Source organism: Arachis ipaensis, chromosome B9, assembly GCF_059453495.1.
Source record: "Arachis ipaensis isolate K30076 ecotype BB chromosome B9, ASM5945349v1, whole genome shotgun sequence".
NCBI lineage: Eukaryota > Viridiplantae > Streptophyta > Magnoliopsida > Fabales > Fabaceae > Arachis > Arachis ipaensis.
In genome coordinates this window covers 26,518,021-26,536,748 of record NC_142444.1, presented here as the reverse complement: position 1 = coordinate 26,536,748, position 18,728 = coordinate 26,518,021, and the positions used below count along the sequence as shown (strand labels likewise).

The 18,728-nt window shown below is 31.2% G+C and overlaps 2 protein-coding genes and 1 pseudogene across 2 annotated transcripts; 1 reads left to right on the top strand and 2 right to left on the bottom strand.

Annotated features, from left to right (window-relative positions):
* Nucleotides 1–925: 925 nt before the first annotated feature.
* LOC107615252 (tubulin beta chain-like) lies at nt 926–1,456 on the bottom strand (annotated as a pseudogene).
* Nucleotides 1,457–10,331: 8,875 nt separating this feature from the next.
* Nucleotides 10,332–14,697, top strand: LOC107618030 (pectin acetylesterase 12). Its single transcript, XM_016319954.3, has 12 exons — nt 10,332–10,743; nt 11,568–11,650; nt 11,780–11,909; nt 12,033–12,106; nt 12,499–12,585; nt 12,662–12,786; nt 12,880–12,940; nt 13,119–13,172; nt 13,269–13,346; nt 13,500–13,605; nt 13,783–13,928; nt 14,218–14,697. Exons 1-12 carry the CDS (start codon nt 10,530–10,532, stop codon nt 14,323–14,325), a joined length of 1,266 nt encoding a protein of 421 aa, XP_016175440.1. The 5' UTR covers nt 10,332–10,529; the 3' UTR covers nt 14,326–14,697.
* A 77-nt stretch (nt 14,698–14,774) lies between these two features.
* On the bottom strand, nt 14,775–17,105 carry LOC107618031 (uncharacterized). Its single transcript, XM_021110299.2, has 2 exons — nt 16,152–17,105; nt 14,775–15,475 (listed from the first exon to the last, which is right to left on the bottom strand). The coding sequence occupies exons 1-2, from the start codon at nt 16,708–16,710 to the stop codon at nt 15,387–15,389; spliced, it is 648 nt and encodes a 215-aa protein (XP_020965958.1). The 5' UTR covers nt 16,711–17,105; the 3' UTR covers nt 14,775–15,386.
* Nucleotides 17,106–18,728: the final 1,623 nt, after the last annotated feature.

Sequence of the window (18,728 nt, the reverse complement as noted above, 5' to 3'; positions counted from 1 at the left end):
AATTTTAATAGAAAAAAATACCAATGGATAAACAATATTTTTTTTTGTCTCAACTAACTTTTGAGATAATCCACTAATTCCATTAATATTTGAGAATTGATCATCAAGACACATATCCAATATAAAATTCTCAAGTTAACTATCAAGTGCCAAAAATTGAGTAGAAGAGAATTCATATGGATAAAATTCAACTAAACGAATTAACTTCTTATCAAATGTAAAAAAATGAGTAATTGAGCTTAGTTTATTTGTAGTAGGATTATTTAAAATTTAGAGTGGGGGCATATTTTATATAGGTATAATTTTAAAAAAATGAAATTTCAGTGGGGGCAAGTGCTCCCTCCCCCCCCCCTTTTCCTGTGTCAGTCCGTGCCTAATTGTAGTACTTGAACAATTTATGCTAATTAATGATAATCTTAGCCAACTAAGTTGGGTTGGTCTAATGGTTAACTCACTAAACCGTTTAAACAAGACCTTTTTACACGTGCACATTTAAGTCCTTTAGGATTGAAAAACACATTTAAGTCCCTCACATTTAAGAACGCATGATAATTATACTCCTATGTGAAGTTGGGGTTAAAAACGTAACGGAAAATACTGATCTGAAGGGGAGAATGGTGATGTGTCCGTTACGATGATGATGTGGATGGTTGGCAAAAAGTTAAGGGACCAATAGGTCCCTGTGCATCAAAACGACGCATTTGGACGTTGAACCCCATTGAGCCCTACTCGCGTTCCTCCTCCTATCAGTAGCTCCAGTTCCTTCTCAACCTACCAACCTCCTCCATCCTTTGCCATCAAGTCTCAAAAACCAAATTCTGGCACCTTTTTTGGGGGCTCGATCCCGAGACCCAACCCTGACCACATGCTCTACGTGGCGCATGTTGAATCAAGCTTCGCAGCTCATTCCTATTTACTGGCATTGTTACATCCTTGTGTCGCCAAATGAGATGAAAAATGTCAATATCATACCGTCTGGATATTTTTCCTGGATCTTTGAGATGAGAAGGGTTCCCATGCCTGAGCCAATGCCACCTCCCAAAGAATGGCAGGCTTGAAATCCCTGCAAGCAATCACAATTTTCGGCCTCCTTCCTGACAACATCCAAGATAGAGTCTATGAGCTCAGCTCTCTCCATGTAGTAACCTTTGGCCTAATTGTTACCCGCATCGAACTGCCCAAACACAAAATTATCGGGATAGAAGATCTGCCCAATCGGATCGGATCTAATTGAATCCATGGTTCCAGGCTCCAAATCCATCAAGACGACGCATGGCACGTACTTTCCGCCGCTGGCCTCGTGGTAATAGATGTTGATGCGCTCGAGCTAGAGCTCTGAATCACCATTATACTTTCTGGTGTGATCGATGCCATGCTCGTCGTAGATCACTTCCCAGAATTCAGCACCAATCTGGTTGCCGCATTGGCCACCCTAGATGTGCAAGATTTCTCTCATTTTCTCGAGAAAGTGACCAAGGTGGAGAGTGAAGAGAGATGATAAATAACGAAAGGTGGTTTTTTTTTGGTCGGAGATGATGGAAGAGGTGATGGAGGGGATATGGCAAAGAAGTGGTGGTGGAGAAGGTTTAAAGGAGAGATCGGTGGGTGTATGAAAGGGGCAGTCTAGAAGCTGAGAGACGGAGGGTGGAGGGAGGAAGAGATTCGCAACATGATAATGATTATGGACGACAATAGTGATGCACAGGGACCTATTTGTCCTTTAATTTTTTGCCAATCATTTACGTTATCACCGTAATAGACACATCATTATTTTTTTCTCCAAATTGGCATTTTTCGTTATATTTTTTAATTTCAGTTTTATGGAGGAGTATAATTATCTTGCAATCTTAAAGGTAAAGGATTTAAATATACTATTTAATCCTAAATGACTTAAATATTCACTTATAAAAAGATCAGGGACCTATTTATCTTTTACTATAAAAAAATAATTTAAGTCTTCTAAAGGCTTTTTCACATCTCAAGTATGATACAATAATTTAATAACATAATTTTCGGTGAATTTAGTGGAAGAAAGTTGATAGATATGCAATACCAAGAGGAGGAAAGAATAAAATGCAACTTTTGCACAGAATCAATTTCGCAATAAGTAGACAGAGCAAAACTAGTGCTTTATTGAATTGCTTTTTAACCCTGGGCCTACTTTAGTTGAAACTCAAAATTCGTACATGGGCATGCAAAATTGGACAATTCAACTTGAAATTCACGGCAGTTACACATGCTACTTAGTTCCCTTTCTAATTGTATTAACGTCTTTGAGTTATTATATACACCAGCTAGTCAGCTACTGTTGTGAAATTTCGTTTACGTCTTTCTTATCATCCAAAAAAAAAACAGAGTATCATTCAAAAGTCAAAACATCCAATACTATAAATGATTTATTTTTCTCTCATATTTATAAAAATTATGAAGTGATGAGGAAGTAAAGTATTAAATTATAATGGGCATCTATTTCCTCCCAGAGAAAATTGTTGTTACATACGTTTGAATAGAACGAATGTGTTACATAGATCTTTAATATCTTTCCTTTGATTAACTGGAATAGATATTCTAAATTTGTAATAATTAGAATTGTATGACGAGTGACGATTTTTTTTTTATCCATATGAATTTTCTTAATGGCGGATTGATATGCGTACATGTCTAAATATATAAATGAAAAATGCTACTTATTCTTTAAATTTTCAGTCTTTAGATAATTTTTTTATGTAAATAATATTATTTAATTAATTTAACTACTCACTTTTATAAAAAGTTACTTATTTTTTAATTTATCTCTCTTCTAAAAATTGAATAATGAATAATTTTTAAAAAATATCTAATTATACTGTATATAAATCCTTGTTTATTTTTTATTTATTATTAAATATACCATTTGACTTATTTATTTATCATATTCTTAATTTTGATCATTTAACTGTCTTTAGACATATATAATTTTACTTTAACTATAATAATATATTTATAGTAAAAATTAGTCATCTAATAAATTATTTGTATAAAATATCTGTTAAAATATAAAAATACACATTAAAAATAAATTAAATACTTTATATATTTATAGACAAATACATATATAATAATTGTTTTTTTTTTCATAACAATTTTTTCTCATTATTAAAACTCTCCTAACTATCTTGTTGATATTTTAAAAAGTTAGCAAGAATATATTAGAAATAAATTTTTGCTAAACTTGCGTCTCAACTCTTTTAAATTAGAGATATTATAAATCAATTAAAATACATTTAAAAGGAGTAGTATCTCTAGTACATATTTAACCTACGATGTAGAGACATTGTCATGGATACGAGATATATATGACATAACATGAAACATGCAGATACATAAATTTTAAATTTTTATAAGATGCAGAAATATGACATATATATAAATTATAAAGTACTTTTTAGATAAATTATAATAATATTTTATTGATATTAAAATATAAATTAATTTTTTAGCTATTTTTATTGTCTTTTTTAATTATATAAAGTATTTAATATATTTTTTATTTTAATAAATAATAATATATACAATTTTTAAACTCCTTTTAAAAATACATATTAAGAATAAAACTGGATATGCTGACACATAATAGTATTTAACTATATTTAAGCGTACTTAAAAATTTTTTTTATTAAGATATGATTGTACAAAAAAAGATATGCCGATTAGACAAATATTAATAAATGTCGTATCTAAAATATATCCTATACCAATATAACAACTCAATAAAATGTTCATGTTTAATAGTATCTAAAAAATTACCGTACCGTCTCCCATAATGGAAAAAATTCGGGTGTCTCCTTCTAACTTACGAGACTGTGAACATGAAAAATTTAACTTTGATACTCTATTAAACTAGCATCTGGCTCCGTCAACAAAAGTGCCTTGAATTAGACATGGTTGCCATTGTAAGTCTTCAAGAAAGAGCTCCTGAACTTGATGCATTTCCCCTTGATGGGAGCAGCTATTAGTAACAAGCAGCAAAGAATTTGATAGCATGATAGTGTAACTTGGAAAAAGAAATTAAATAGTCAAGGTAAACATTTTAAGGGGAATATAATGGATGTTGTCATTTCTACTCAATTACCACTTCATCAATTTTTTTTTAAAATATCTCTTTTTTTTGTTATACTAAACGTTAAGAGTTTGTTTGGTCAGCTTCTAAGAAAAGATCTTTTGTCGAGCTATCTTTTTTTAAAAGATCTTATGGAGAAGTAAAAGTAATTTTATATTTGGATATCTCATGCAAAAAGATCTTTTTATTTATCAATTATGTTTAGATATAACAATATAAAAGTACTTTTTTGTTTATTTATTACATGAAAAACATCTTTTTTTAAAAAAAAAAATCTTTTAAAAAACGATATAAATTACAGCTTCTTAAAAAAGATATTTTTTATTTTTCTAGTGCTTTTACTTTTACTACTAGAAATTTACCAAATACGCTAAAAAATAAAAAAAAAATTCCTTTTTAACAAAATAATGACACCCAAATAATCACTAAATACTTTTTCTTCCCCATTAAAAACGTTAAAAGCTTATTAGTATAATATAAAGGAGAGGCTATTATTATCACACCTTTTTCATTTGATTTTTATATGTTTTTCTTAGTGTATCCCTTCTTACACAAATGAATAACTGAAATTAAAGAAGCAGTTATTTAATACATTTTTATATTTTTATTATAACATTTTTATTGTTGAAAAGTCAATAAATAATATTTAAATTCATATTAATCTGAATACTATAAAAATATTATTATTTTAATCTTTAAAGAAAGATAACTAAAAGATGTAAATACATAATTAAAAAAATTGCGATAAAAAAACTAATATATTATAATATCCAATATTATACCACCTGGTGTTTAATTATAACATTAAAATCATATTAGATAGATATATAATGTTATAAACTTATAATCTTTTGGTACTAACCTATTAAAACTTTTTTTCATGAGATATAATAATTTCTTTATCTTTTTAAACACACAACGGTAAAATGTCATTGGATAATGGATATATTTATTTACTGAATCTTTATAAAATTTAGTGATTTTATTTTACCTTTGTTTAATCAAGAATTTTAATATTATTTAAAATATTTTAATGATGAAATAATATTGATAATAATGATTTGATTTGATTTTAATTTAATTTTAATTTTAATTAAATTAATATGCCTCCATATATTGTTTATCAATAACAAACAAAACTTACAAAATAGAAACTACAAATTAAAATGTAATTTTATCTTGTAGAGTTGTGCATAAAAAAAAAGATGTATTAGATAAATAAAGTTAAATAAAATGAAAGGAGATGAAGCAATAATCTCTCCCATAATTTAAAAGTTAATTTAAATTTATTATTTTTAACTTAATTCAATATGATTATAACTTTTTGTGTAATAATTAATAAACTTAAAATATCTTGGTAAATATTAAATTAAAATTTTCAATTTTTTATTACTACAATAATTATATAAATATATAAGGTATAAGGGTAACACGACTACACGAGTTATTCTTTTAGTGTACTTTTTGAGAAAATGAGCAGGAAGTGCATTGTAAGATCATTTTAGAAAAACTGGAAAGAATAGAATGAGAAGAGAAATTAAAATAAAAATGTCTCTAAAAGTTTTCTAAAACAACATAAATAAAAGAATGTTAAATATAGGTTCCATTTATAATATTATATTAATCTAAAATATTTTTTTGAATTAAATTAGAAATAAAATAAAATTGAATTGAATTTTAAATCATTATATTAATACTCATTAAATTTTAATCTATGTACTATTATAATTCAGCTAAGAAATCAAGAAAATAGCCTTTTATCCAAACGAGTGATGTTATACATGTATAAGTATTTTTGTAATTAAGTTAAATTATGTTAGTGCAAATTTAGTAAAAAAAATGAGTATATGTTAGACATATGTTTTTTTTTTTGGCATTTTTTATAGTACATAATTTTTTGTTGGATAGCACAAAAATTTACTGATATAATATATAAATTTTTGAAGTATAACACATAATTATCGATATATCACATAAATTTTTGTACAAAGCACACAAATTTTTGTTATGAATATATTTTATTAGTTGGGTGAATCAATATTTTGGGTATATAGTCTTCGAAAAATTTTTATGCTGGACATGAAAATTTGTATTATGTACCAAGATTTTTGTGCTGTATACTAAAATTTATGTGTTGTGCGTATTTCGTTGGTATAGTATACAAATTTTTGCACATAACATACAAATTTTTGCACATAGCACACAAATTTTGCTGCGAATGTATTTTGTTTGTTGGGTGTGTCAATGTTCTAAATATATATTTCTTTAAAAATTTGTGTACTGTACATCAAAATATATATTGTGTATTTTCATTAATTAGGTGTCAATGCTTTGGACATGTAATTCTTCAAAAGTTTTTGTGTTGTATACTAAAATTTGTGTGTTGTGTACTATGTGTTATGAATAAAAATTTATGTGTTTTAGTTTTCTTAACATTTATAGGAAAAGAAAAAGATGAAGACAACGAGGATAATGATAATGATAACAAAAGAGGACTAGGAGGAAAAAAAGAGAAGAAAAAATTAAACAATAACAACAACATCAACAATAAGAAGAAGACAACGGTAGCGATGACAACGACGATAGAATTGGTTAATTAACCAAATTGGTTTTACATGATGAATCCGGTTATTAACCGGTTAGTGAAATTCAAAACCGATTTTTAACCGGTTATTAAAACAAAAATCGGTTTTTAAAAAATAATCGATTTTTATATAGAAAAACCGATTTTTATATTAAAAAACAGGTTTTTATATTAAAAAACCGGTTTTTATACTAAAAAATTAGTTTTTATACCATAAAATTAGTTTTTACATGTAAAAATAGATTTTTACACAAAAATTAATATTTTTACATACAAAAACCCAAATTCTTAAATCTTCTTTTAATTGAATTTTTTAATCTAAATTTTTTCTTTTTAAATGATACGAATAACATTTGTAAATAATGAAATCCCTTCCATTGCTTTCTTTTCCTTTTCTTTCTTGTCTCTTTTCAGTATTTTCTATAAATAATTTTTTCTAATATAAATAATTTTTTTTAAATGATACGAGTAAAATAATTTTTTCTAATATAAATAATTTTCTTTTTAAATGATACGAGTAAATTTTTCTTATCTCCTTATTTCCATCTCTCTCCTTTTCTCTCCCCCTCCTCTTCTCTCTCTCTTTCTCCCCCTCCCCTCTCTTTCTCTCCCATTTCTCTCTCTCCCCTCTCTCCCATTTCTCTCTCCCCCCTCCTCTCTCTCCTCTTCTCTTTCTTTTCTCTCTTTCCCATTTCTCTCTCTCATCCTTTCTTTCTTTTCTCTCTCCCCCTCTTCTCTATCTATCTCTCTCCCTCTCCCCTTCCCATCTTTCTCCCCCTCCCCTTTCTTTCTCTCTATCCTTCTCTCCCTTTCTCCCCATGCTCTCTCTCTCCCCCACCCTCTTTCTCTCTCCTCCTCTTCCTCTCTCCTTCTCTCTCCCCTCCTCTTTTTTCTCTCTCTCTCCTTCTCTTTTTCTGTCTCTCTCCCCTCTCTCTTTCTCCTTCTTTGTCCTCTTTCTCTTTCTATCTCTTTTTCTCTCTCTCCTATCATTCTTCTCTCTTCTTATCTCTCTCCTTTTTTTCTTTCTCCTCATCTATCTTCTCTTTCTCTCTCTCTTCTCTCTCGCTTTAGAGAGAAGAGAAGAAAAGAGATAGAAGAGGGATAGAGATTGAGAGAAGGTTGAGAGAAAGAGAAAGAGAGAGTAAGAAAAGAAAGAGGAGAAGGAGAGAAAAGAAAGAGAGGAAGAAGAGGAGAGAAAGAAAGAAGAAAAGGAAAGAGAGAGGAGCGAGAGAGAGAGAGAAAAAAGAGAGAGAAAGAGAGGAGAGGAAAAGGAGAGAGAGAGAGAGAAGAAGGAGAGGGGAGAAAGGAGAGATATATGGGAGAGAGAGAAGGAGAGGAGAGAGAGGAGGAGAGATAGAAAAAGGAGAGAGATGATTAGAGAGAAGAAGGGGAAGAGAGAGAGAAAGAGAGAGAAGGGAGGGGGAGAAGGAGAGAGAGATAGAGAGAGAAAGAGATAAAGAGAGAGGGAGAGAAGGAGAGAGAGAAAAAGGGAAGGGGAGAGAGAGGGAGAGAGAAAGAAAGACGAGGTGGAGAGAGAGAGAGGGAGAGAGAGAAGCGGAGAGAGAGGGAAAGGAGAGAGAGAATGGGAGAGGAGATAAAGAGGGAAATGAGTGAGAAAAAGAGAGAAGGGAGAGAGAGAGAGAGGAGGAAGGAAGGGGGAGAGAGAGGGAGGAGGGAGAGAAATAGGGGAAAAGAAGAGAGAGAAGGGAGAGAGAATAGAGAGAGAGAGAGGAGGGGGAGAGAGAGAAGGGAGAGAAAGAGGAGAGAGAGAGGGAGAAAGAGAGAGAGAAGAAGAAGAGAAAGAAGGGAGGGAGAGAGAGAGAGAGAGTATGTAATTTGGTTTTGAAATTAGATTTTGATTTTAATTTGGTTTTGGTTTTGGTTAACCGGTTAAAAACTGGTTTTTTTAATTTGGTTTTGGTTAACCAATTCTAAAAAATATGGATATAGTTTTTAAAATTGTTTTATTAAACTGGTTAACCAAAATGTGGTTATGATTTTTTAACCGGTTAACCACAATTTGATTTTTTTATGAATACCCCTAAGTGGCGGTGACAAGAATGACAATGACGTTGAAAAAAAAAGCGCATAAAAAAAGAAAAAAAGATAATGACGACGACAATGATAACAAAAGAGGAGGAAGAAGAGGAATAGGAGAATAGAAGTATATATAAAAACAGAAAGAGAAGAAGCGTGAAAACTTGATTCAAAAAATACTTAGACACCTAATATTTCTCCATCGAAACTAATAAAATATAATTGACTGGAAGTAATATTAGTAATTTTTGGAGTAATTCACAATATCATTTCCTTAATTTAAGTAGTTAACATTTACTCCTTGATAAGACAAGTTTTGACTACAAGTTTAAGAATAGCTAATTTGAGATGGCTAAGATAAAATCTTTTTGTTTCTTTAATAAAGTAAATATTTGTGGTTAGATATTATGGTAAAAGATAAATATTACTATAATATTTTTAATAATCTCTTTAAAACTATTTTAACAAGTAAGAAAATAAGGCTTTTATTGAAAAATAAACTTTTAAACCTTTTATCTATAATGTATTCAACCTTTCAATATTTTATTTTCAATAAACTAAATGCTGTTAGTCAAATATATAGTTAAAATGTTCTTTTATACTATGACAATATATAGTTAAATAGTCACATAATAAATTTTATGCTAACAATATATTATAAACTAAAATCTTTGAATATAATAATTTTTTTTAAAAATTAACTAATTATTGAAAAAAATAAACATCAAAATTGGTCTTTAAAATATTTTAAATTGAATACTTTAATCTCTAATTAATTTTGTTGGTCAAATTGATCTTTTTATTATTTAAAAAAATTTGTTTTAAATTTGTATTTTTTAAATTTAATTATTTTATAATAAAATTTATAGTATATATTCAAATAAGTCCCTAAAAAAAATTTGTGTCGGACGTTTTTGTTCCTAAAATTTTTTATTACATTGAGGTCCTTGAAGACATATAGGTCTCTATCTTAATCAGGTCCGTTGTTTTTACTTAGACAAATAGATCTTCAAAAGTATGACGAAAGGACCTGTGTCTTATTTTTATAAAGTTGAGGACCTCAACGTAATAAAATTATTTTGGAAAAAAAAATATCCAATGTAAAATCTTTTAGGGACCTATTTGAATATATTCTAAAATTTATTATTTAGTGTATATATTAAAAATTTAATTAAAAGTGAGAGAGGAATTAGTTTGTCCTGTGAACATAATTTTTAAAGATTTTAAAAAAATATAATTTTATTAGGACCAAAATATTTAATATTAATTTTTTAAAAGAATAATTTGGATATTTATTTAAGAAGAAAAGTTTAGTTATCCATTTTTCTCCTATTTCAAATTTGCATCGACCACAATAACTGATAGTCATACCGGTACGTGGCAAACGGTACAGTTATTAATATAACAAACTAACAAAGTAATCGCATTCATACAAATAAAAATGATTAAACAAAGCAATAGTTAGGATTCGGTTCATAATGAATAGCTTGCTTAGTTATGACGACACAATGGATTGCACTTTAATTATGATTTTCATTGTCTGTAAAAAAAGCAGTAAAAGTTTCAAAAAGTGATGCAACAAATTACGACAAGGGCCTATTCTGTTTTTGTGTCTTTCCCTCATCTTAGTCATTATTTATTTGTTTTTATTATATCTTCACTACCTTAACATAATAGTGGTTCTTTAAAAGGAATCAATTCTCAAAGTAAAGAGAAAGAAACAATAGATGAATAGAAGACTGTGTATTTAAGCTTAGTATAGTTTTGCTTCAACATACTTGAATTAGGAGCATTAATTATCAAGAAACAATGGCAATGAAGAAGAAGAAGCTGAATTTTTTTGGATTTGCATTTGCATTTGCATGCTTAGTTTGTGGTGTTGTCTCCTATGGATCTGAGCCACTCTCTGTGCTTTCTTTCTTGGAAAACGATGCCGTTTGGGCCAAGCCTTCTTCATTAACAACATACCAACCTCTCATGGTTAATCTCACTCTCATTCATGGAGCTGCTTCTACAGGAGCTGGTCTTTCTCCTCTCTCTCTCTCTCTCTCTCTTTCTCTGAGTTTTATAATGGCTTCTTTCTGAATGAGTGAATGCTACATGTGCTTTTTTAATACATTGTTAGTTTCATTTACATTGATTGTAGTGTAGCATTAATTATAGTAGACTACTTTACTAATATGAATGTTACATATTATATATATGTATACCCTTTGAGTTATTTTATATACTGCTGCATTTTGTAGAGCACCCATTTGTTCGTTCTATTGTTGTGCTTCAAGATTGGATGAACATCAATTGAGAGCATGTTCCTTTAACCTTAATTTCTCTCTTAATCTGGCTTGTTTTTTGCAAGAATTGCTCTTATGATTTTGATTTTGTTTTCTGGGAGACTATATTGGCAAAGGGGGAATTTGGGTGGCGAATTAGATTACTGTCTTCCTATCTCAAATTCTCTTTAACATCTTTTGACTTAGACATTGCTTGTTTAGTTGTTCATCTCTCTAGCAATGGATGTTGTTTTGATTGATTCCTATCTTGATATGTCTCGCTAACCTATCAAACAACAGCAACAAAGCTTTATCCTATTAGGTGGGGTCGCCTAGATCAAACGACGTCATTGAACCCTATCATGTATCATATATATAGGTGTGTGTTCGAACTAACAAGCACATGATAGGCTCTAATACTAGATTAGAATAACACTGGATATCTCAAAACATTGTAAAACTTTTCAATTTTAATACCATGTGCATTTTTGTGTAGTAAAGACTAAAGACTCTTAAAATGCATAGATTTGTTGCCTGGTTACAATCTGGCTATTGAATTTTGTGTTTTGTTCGGTAGTTTGTTTGGATGGAACATTGCCGGGTTACCACTTGGATCGCGGATTCGGATCTGGTGCGAATAGTTGGCTTGTTCACTTGGAGGTATGTAAAACAGTGTTCCAAGTATTGTCATTAGAAGTGGATCCTCTAAAGCGAACAAGTTGGTAAGGTAAGAAAGTAAGTGGTTAACAACTAACCATGGATGCTAATCTTAATGTTTTGTACCTGCAGGGAGGAGGGTGGTGTAATACTGTTAGAAACTGCGTCTACAGAAAAAATACTCGCCGTGGTTCCTCGACATACATGGAAAGTCAAATACAATTCACCGGAATCTTGAGCAATAAGGCAGAAGAAAACCCTGGTTTTTGCTCTTTACTTTCTCACTTTTAATCAAATTAGACTCTTGACTCTTGGAGTTGGAGGTTGCAATATTTGTACATCAATTCTGTGATTTATGTTTCTTGGCATAATATTTTGTGCACAGATTTCTTTAACTGGAATAGAGTCAAATTAAGGTACTGTGATGGGGCATCTTTCAGTGGTGATAATGAACTTGAGGTTAGTTAAAGCACAATATGAATTAGTTTCTCAAGTTTTACCTCTATAAGTTCCATTAATCACTCTTCATATTTGCATGAAAAAATGATTTGTATATGGAAATCTAGTACCAAAAACTTATGGCTACACAAAAATATAAATCTTGGTTTGTCCCACTGATCTGAGACATGGTGTCACATTTTTATATTCTTCTTTCTTGTTTTAATATAATAAGAAAAAATAAAATGTGGGACTTGCATTAGTGTGTGTTTTGCATCTTGCTCAGGAACCATTTGTTTTCAAATTTCAAAATAAACTCTGAGTGTTGATGACATATATTTTGTATTGAACTTGGCTGTCTTGCATCTCATTTGAATTCATCACTTATTATGTAATTTTGGTTCTTTTTTCAGTCTGAGCAGCTTCAATTCCGAGGACAAAAAATATGGCTAGCAGCAATTGAGGAATTGATGTTCCAAGGAATGCAGACAGCGAACCAGGTTTCTCATGTCTAATAATATTCTTATCAAGTTTTCTAATCTCCGGCGAATAATGCTAATCAGGATATGACATCAGGCACTTCTGTCCGGATGCTCGGCTGGCGGTCTGGCATCTCTAATACATTGCGATGAGTTCCGAAGCTTGTTTCCAGAATCTACCAAGGTTAAATGTTTGAGCGATGCAGGGTTTTTCCTTGATGCGTAAGTTACATATTTTTCTTTATGTAACTTCTCCCATATAGTAGTAACCTTGCCTAGAAACTAGTACAATTGATGATCTTTTCAATCATGTAGAGTTGATGTCTCTGGGAACCGCACACTGAAGAATCTGTTTGAAGGTGTAGTTCAGTTACAGGTAAAATAGTGCTGCCGAAAATAGACTCTTAAATAGAAGAATGAGAATTGTCTTAAAAACTTGAGTTGTCCAATATAGGCACTTGGCTCTTTCATTAGTTGCTTTGCTTTTCTGATTTAAGGTTAAGAAAAACTTTACAAATATGACATTTCGCCTATGGTTTTGATTGAGATTATAGGATGTACAAAAGAACCTGCCCAAAAGTTGCCTTGACCAATTGGATCCAACTTCGGTAATATTCTAACTCTGGATTTCATGCTACATTCATAACTTGAAATTTCTTGTAAAGTGAAAATTTTAAACATGTGGAGTGTGTTTCTTTCTTCAGTGCTTCTTTCCTCAGAATATGGTCCAACATATTGAGACTCCATTGTTTCTACTCAATGCAGCGTATGATTCGTGGCAGGTAACCTTACACTTACACTACTTCCATCCCTCAATTGTAAAGCTACACTCGACAGCTCGATCGAGAATAATAGCTACTAGAAAAATGTTACATTTACATAAACCATATTAAGAGATTAACTCTAACTCAATGAAATGGACTACATTTTTTTAGGTCCAAGCCAGTTTAGCCCCACATTCAGCTGACCCGAATGGCTTTTGGAGCGATTGCAAAGCAAACCATGCGAATTGTACCTCGTCTCAGATTCAGTTCCTCCAAGGTGCTTTTTAGTCTCTAGTACTGTGAACTATGCACAGAAATTGATATGCATATATGAAGATTTTCCTAATTTCCATGTAATATTTTGACTCTATGCTATGATTTAAACAAAGCAAGATGCACATATGCGATTATCCGATTTTGTTGTAACATTATAATTGTCTCTCCTTTGAAGCAGACTTCAGAGATCAATTGCTAAACGACTTGAAAGACTTCGCAAACACACCTCAAACTGGACTATTCATAAATTCTTGTTTTGCTCATTGCCAGTCTGAGAGACAAGAGACATGGTTTGCTGATAACTCTCCCCTACTTGACAACAAGGTATGCTTGATTTAGATTTGCATTGTCTTTCTCTTACAGTGATACAGTTAAATCAAAGAAACTATGAGGGGTAGTGTCACAATTTCTCTGCCTAGACTCATAAATTCTTCCTTTAAATGGGGCTAGTTAAAATAGTTTGAAACATAGGCAATGGATATAGAGTTCTATACATTTTTTATTGATATCGAGTTAGTTTTCCTTTTTCATGGTCAAAAAATGCTCAAATCTTTTATGGTTAAAAATGATCGTTTATTCTGCGTGAACATATGATTGAATACTTATTGTGCAGCCAATTGCAGTTGCTGTCGGAGACTGGTATTTCGACCGAGAAGTAGTTAAAGCCATTGACTGTGCTTATCCCTGTGACAATACTTGCCACAATCTGGTGTTTAAGTGAGCCAAATTAATTTTCTTCTGCAACCAATTGTGATGTGATGTTTACACTTTCATCTTTGTAATCGCCATATATGTATTTATCATTCATTAATTTTTCTGAAAACAAAAAAGAATATCCTTGTTTGAGGTGAACACTATCAAGTGTCTCACCATAAATTTCCACTGAAATAATAAGTCTATTTCAGTTACATCCATTAGTATTCATTTAAGCGGGTACACTTGTTTTTTCCCCTCCTATAGTAATATGAATGATATATTTACCTTGTGTTACTATATGATATTTACTCTTTCAACATTGTAATCACCATTTATGTATTTAACTTTCGTTAAATTGTTATGGAAAAACCAGAGTATGCAATTGTCATGAGAAAAATTTTAGTAATTTCACCTTGTATTTTTCTAATGGAAAGTCATGTGAGTAGTGCAAAAATCTAACATAATAAGAGGATATGACAAATCAAGAAGACCAATTACATCTTTAGCAAATTGATTAGACAGTAGTAGAAGAATACAGTGACCAATAATTCACTTTGAAATATGCATCCAAAATTCCCACCTTCCACACTTCTACTTACAACCAAAACACAACACTCCAAGGGGATGGGGAATTTGAGAAACACCTCAAGAGGACAAGAACAAATAGAGATTCCTAGTGGAAAGAACAAACTTTATATACATGTATTGGAAGCTTAAAGATAATAGAAAGCTAACCGAGTATGTAAAGTCCTTCACCGGTTGGAGAAGATTATAGATCATACCTTACTAGAATGTATAATGTTTAACAAAACTTTCCATAGCTTAAGAATGATTTTTCATGATAAATGAGACGCTTTTTACGGTGAGGAAATTGGTAAAGGAATAAAATAAGATATTAATTACCATCAAATTTATAACCTTCATTGTATGTGAGTCTCATTTTCTTAACTTAATGGTGATTAGATAGTTGCTTTCTTATAGATAGTTGCTTTCTTACTTTATAAATCTCTTTACTTTAGAGGATTTTGATCCGTCCAATTTGGTGGTTACTCAGTTAATCAATGTCTGTATTGTAGAAAATATGCACTAAAATGAAGTGCTGTATTTGGATGCAGATACTGCTACTGCGTGTGCCCACATTTTTAGCCGAGCCTTAACTTCTCGTGGATCATCACCTAATTGAAAAGGAAAAGTATGGGTTAAAAAAAATTAAGAAACCCCAAAACCTAATCAGGCAGCAGATCACTCCGCCTAATAGATTAAAGTGTAGTTCCAAATTTGTTATATTTAGTTGTAGTTCCAAATCTTAACAAAGTTAAAGTGTTAAAACACCCCACCATGCAAGTGTATTCATTATAAAAAGAATACAAAATAACAGAAACCACTTCAAAAGGGTAAATAAAAACCATTAGATAATTTAATATGTATGACTAAATTATAATACAATATTTCTATAATTTTATCAAATTTCTTATTGAGTTTCTATTTTTTATTTTATAATCACATCCTTACGTTCCAAAAATATTTAACTTAAAATATGTTAAAAAAATCTAATTAAAAAAATCCAATTAAAAGTTTTTAAAACGTAAGACTTAAGAATAATTCTAAGACTAACAGAATAATTTAATTGAAAATTGCCAGGTAAACAATGACTATCTTGAACAACATGAACAACTACCAATTAAATAAAAATACACTACATCCTAATTTAATGCTATTAATTAAATTTAAGATTAATTTACTCTTTTAACTTTATTAATTTACATTGTTCACACATTGTTAAAAAATGTTGTTACTTACCTATACTTTTCCTAATTTAAATAAGATATTTCACGTAAAAAAGCTTCTTACCAGGAAAAGAAAGACGAGTGGGAATCTGGAATCCAAACCCAAGATCCGTACAAGCCTTCACTTCCTCCATGTCCATGCACAGTGACCTGCTCCTACCTTTCACACTTTGATCATGAACCACATCATCTTCCTCTTTATCTTTGTTCTTGCTCTTACTACCCTTTCTTCTTCTCCTCATCCTCCTCTTCTTTGTTTTCTCCTCATCATTGTTAATTTCATAGTCCTTGGTTGCAATTGGTGTATGAATTGGCACCCCAGGAAATGGTAAAGAGTAAAAGCTACCGAACTCGGTTTCAGAGCCAGAGGAACACCTTGCATGGGTCTCTTTGCCGTGATCTTCGGAGAATTCGCCGTCGGCGTCTGCGTCGCCTTCCAAGCTTTCTATGGACAAGCCTGAGACAAACATGGCCATGACATCATTAACATCCTCTTCATCATCATCTACGTCGTACGTAGTACTGCTGGTACAAACAGAAAGCCGAGACAAGTTGTGTGTTTGAGAGTGTTGATGATGAACATAACCTTCATCGATATCGTTGTCAAAGTCTTCTTCTAACATGGAAGAATGATATGTGAATAAAAATTATGAAGAGTTCTATTTTGATTGATCACAGTCACCGATGAATTGAAGAAATTGAAGCAAGAGCTACTAGAGAAGGAGAAAAAATACAGTGTTTATTGTGTTGGAAAAGAGAGGAAAATAAAATAGAGCAACGTTATATTGTGTGTTAGCAACTGTGATTCATACGTTTTTCATTTCATGATAAGTTAGCCAAGTGAAGAGACACTTTCAACCACCAAATTTATAATTAAACTTCATACACCTTCTTTTATAAAAAATAATAAATAAAAAGATATTAAGACAGTTGCCTTAAATGTAGCCTACAGTTCCCTCAGAGCAATTCCTAGAATGCTTTTTGGAGTATAATTTTTGATATTTTTAAAAAATTAATTGATATAGAATATAAAATTTCTATTGAAAATTTATAGATGAATGAAACTGGTCTGATCTTGAAGTGACGGCATCATATTAATGAAAAACTAATAAAATTTGTTATTTATATAACTATTTTGATTAAATAATTAAAAATAATATAAAATTTTAATTGAACTAAAATAAAATATTAAAATAATAAATTTTATTTTTTAATTTTAAATTATTATTTATGATATATAAACTCATAAATATTGATATGTCATGTTTCGAGAATTGCTTGAAACGGTGATTTGGGTCTGAACGTGAGGTCCAGACTCCTAATGAGGCAGTGTCCGACTTGTTCTGGTGCCGAGGTGCTGCCGTCTGAGTTCCTCGTGAGGAGGTGGGGGATGGTACCTACAAGAGACTCCGATGTTTAAGTTAGCAAGGACTTTAAGCAGGTTTTTAGTAGATTAGAACTTAAGTATACTTGAAGGATATCAGTGTATTTATGGTAGAGTTGTTTGACCACCTTTGTTGAAGTAGTTCCACCTTTAAGGTGAGTAACTGTTCCTTTAATCTAGGGAGTTTGTTGGGATATATCTTTCAGGAAAGATAGAGATAGTCGGAGAGATTCGGGGAGATATGTACTTATTTGGATAAGTATAAGCTGGTCCCTTTCATCGTGTCTGACCTCTTTAAAGAGGTCGGGTATGCAGTAGAGGTCACCTTCTTGGGTGGGCCTTTCATCCTTATTGGGCCTGACTTTCAGGATATGAACATTGCTCCTGCTTAAGTCTGAGCTTTCAGGAGGTCGGGTTCAAGCATTTTATGGTACCAGTTATGACACCGGGTACACCGCCTTCAAGAGGTCAGGTACTCGACGTGTTTTGAAATTTTGAACTTTGCCTTTTTAAATGAGGGACGAACGTTACGCGACAGTTCCCTTGGGATCTGTGCACGTCTTTAAAGAGGAGTGTGAAATGACTATTTTTCCTTTCTCTCTTATAAATACTTCGCGCCTTCTTTCTTCTCCCTTCTTCCATTTTTGAAAACTCTTCATTTGCTTCTTTCATCACAAAATTCTTTTGTTTTCTTTCTTTGTTTCTTGTTTCTCAACAGTTTTCAGTTCCAAGATTTCTCCATCTTGGACCTTTTGAAAATCTTGTTTTACTGTACTAAAAGGATCATTCGTGTTTACTATTGTTTGGCGTGCCCCTTTCATTCTTCGAATCTTCATTAAAATTGGTGCCCTTGACTCTTGGTACCCCTTTTTTTGTGTAACTGTTCTTTTGGTCTTTTTTTTTAATCTGTTTCTTGTATTGGGGCGACATTAGTAGCAGAGATTCTTTGTATTGTTGATTTTGTTTGTATCTGTAAAACTTTTCTTTGAAAAAAATTATTGATTGCTGCCGCTTTGTCTACTAAAAACTCCATTTTAAAACTGCCTTTTGCCATCTGATGTTATTGTTGTGAATGTTTGGTTGTGTTTCTGGAATTTGGAGAAACTTGTTATCGTTTTATTGCTGTAGAATATAGTCATGTTGCTCCCCAATGGTGTCGCTGCGGGTGATATAGTAGGGGCACCATTTTTTATATTTTCTGTTTGCAAAAGATCTTCTGAAATAACGTTTTGTGTTTTGTGTCTTTTACCCGACTTC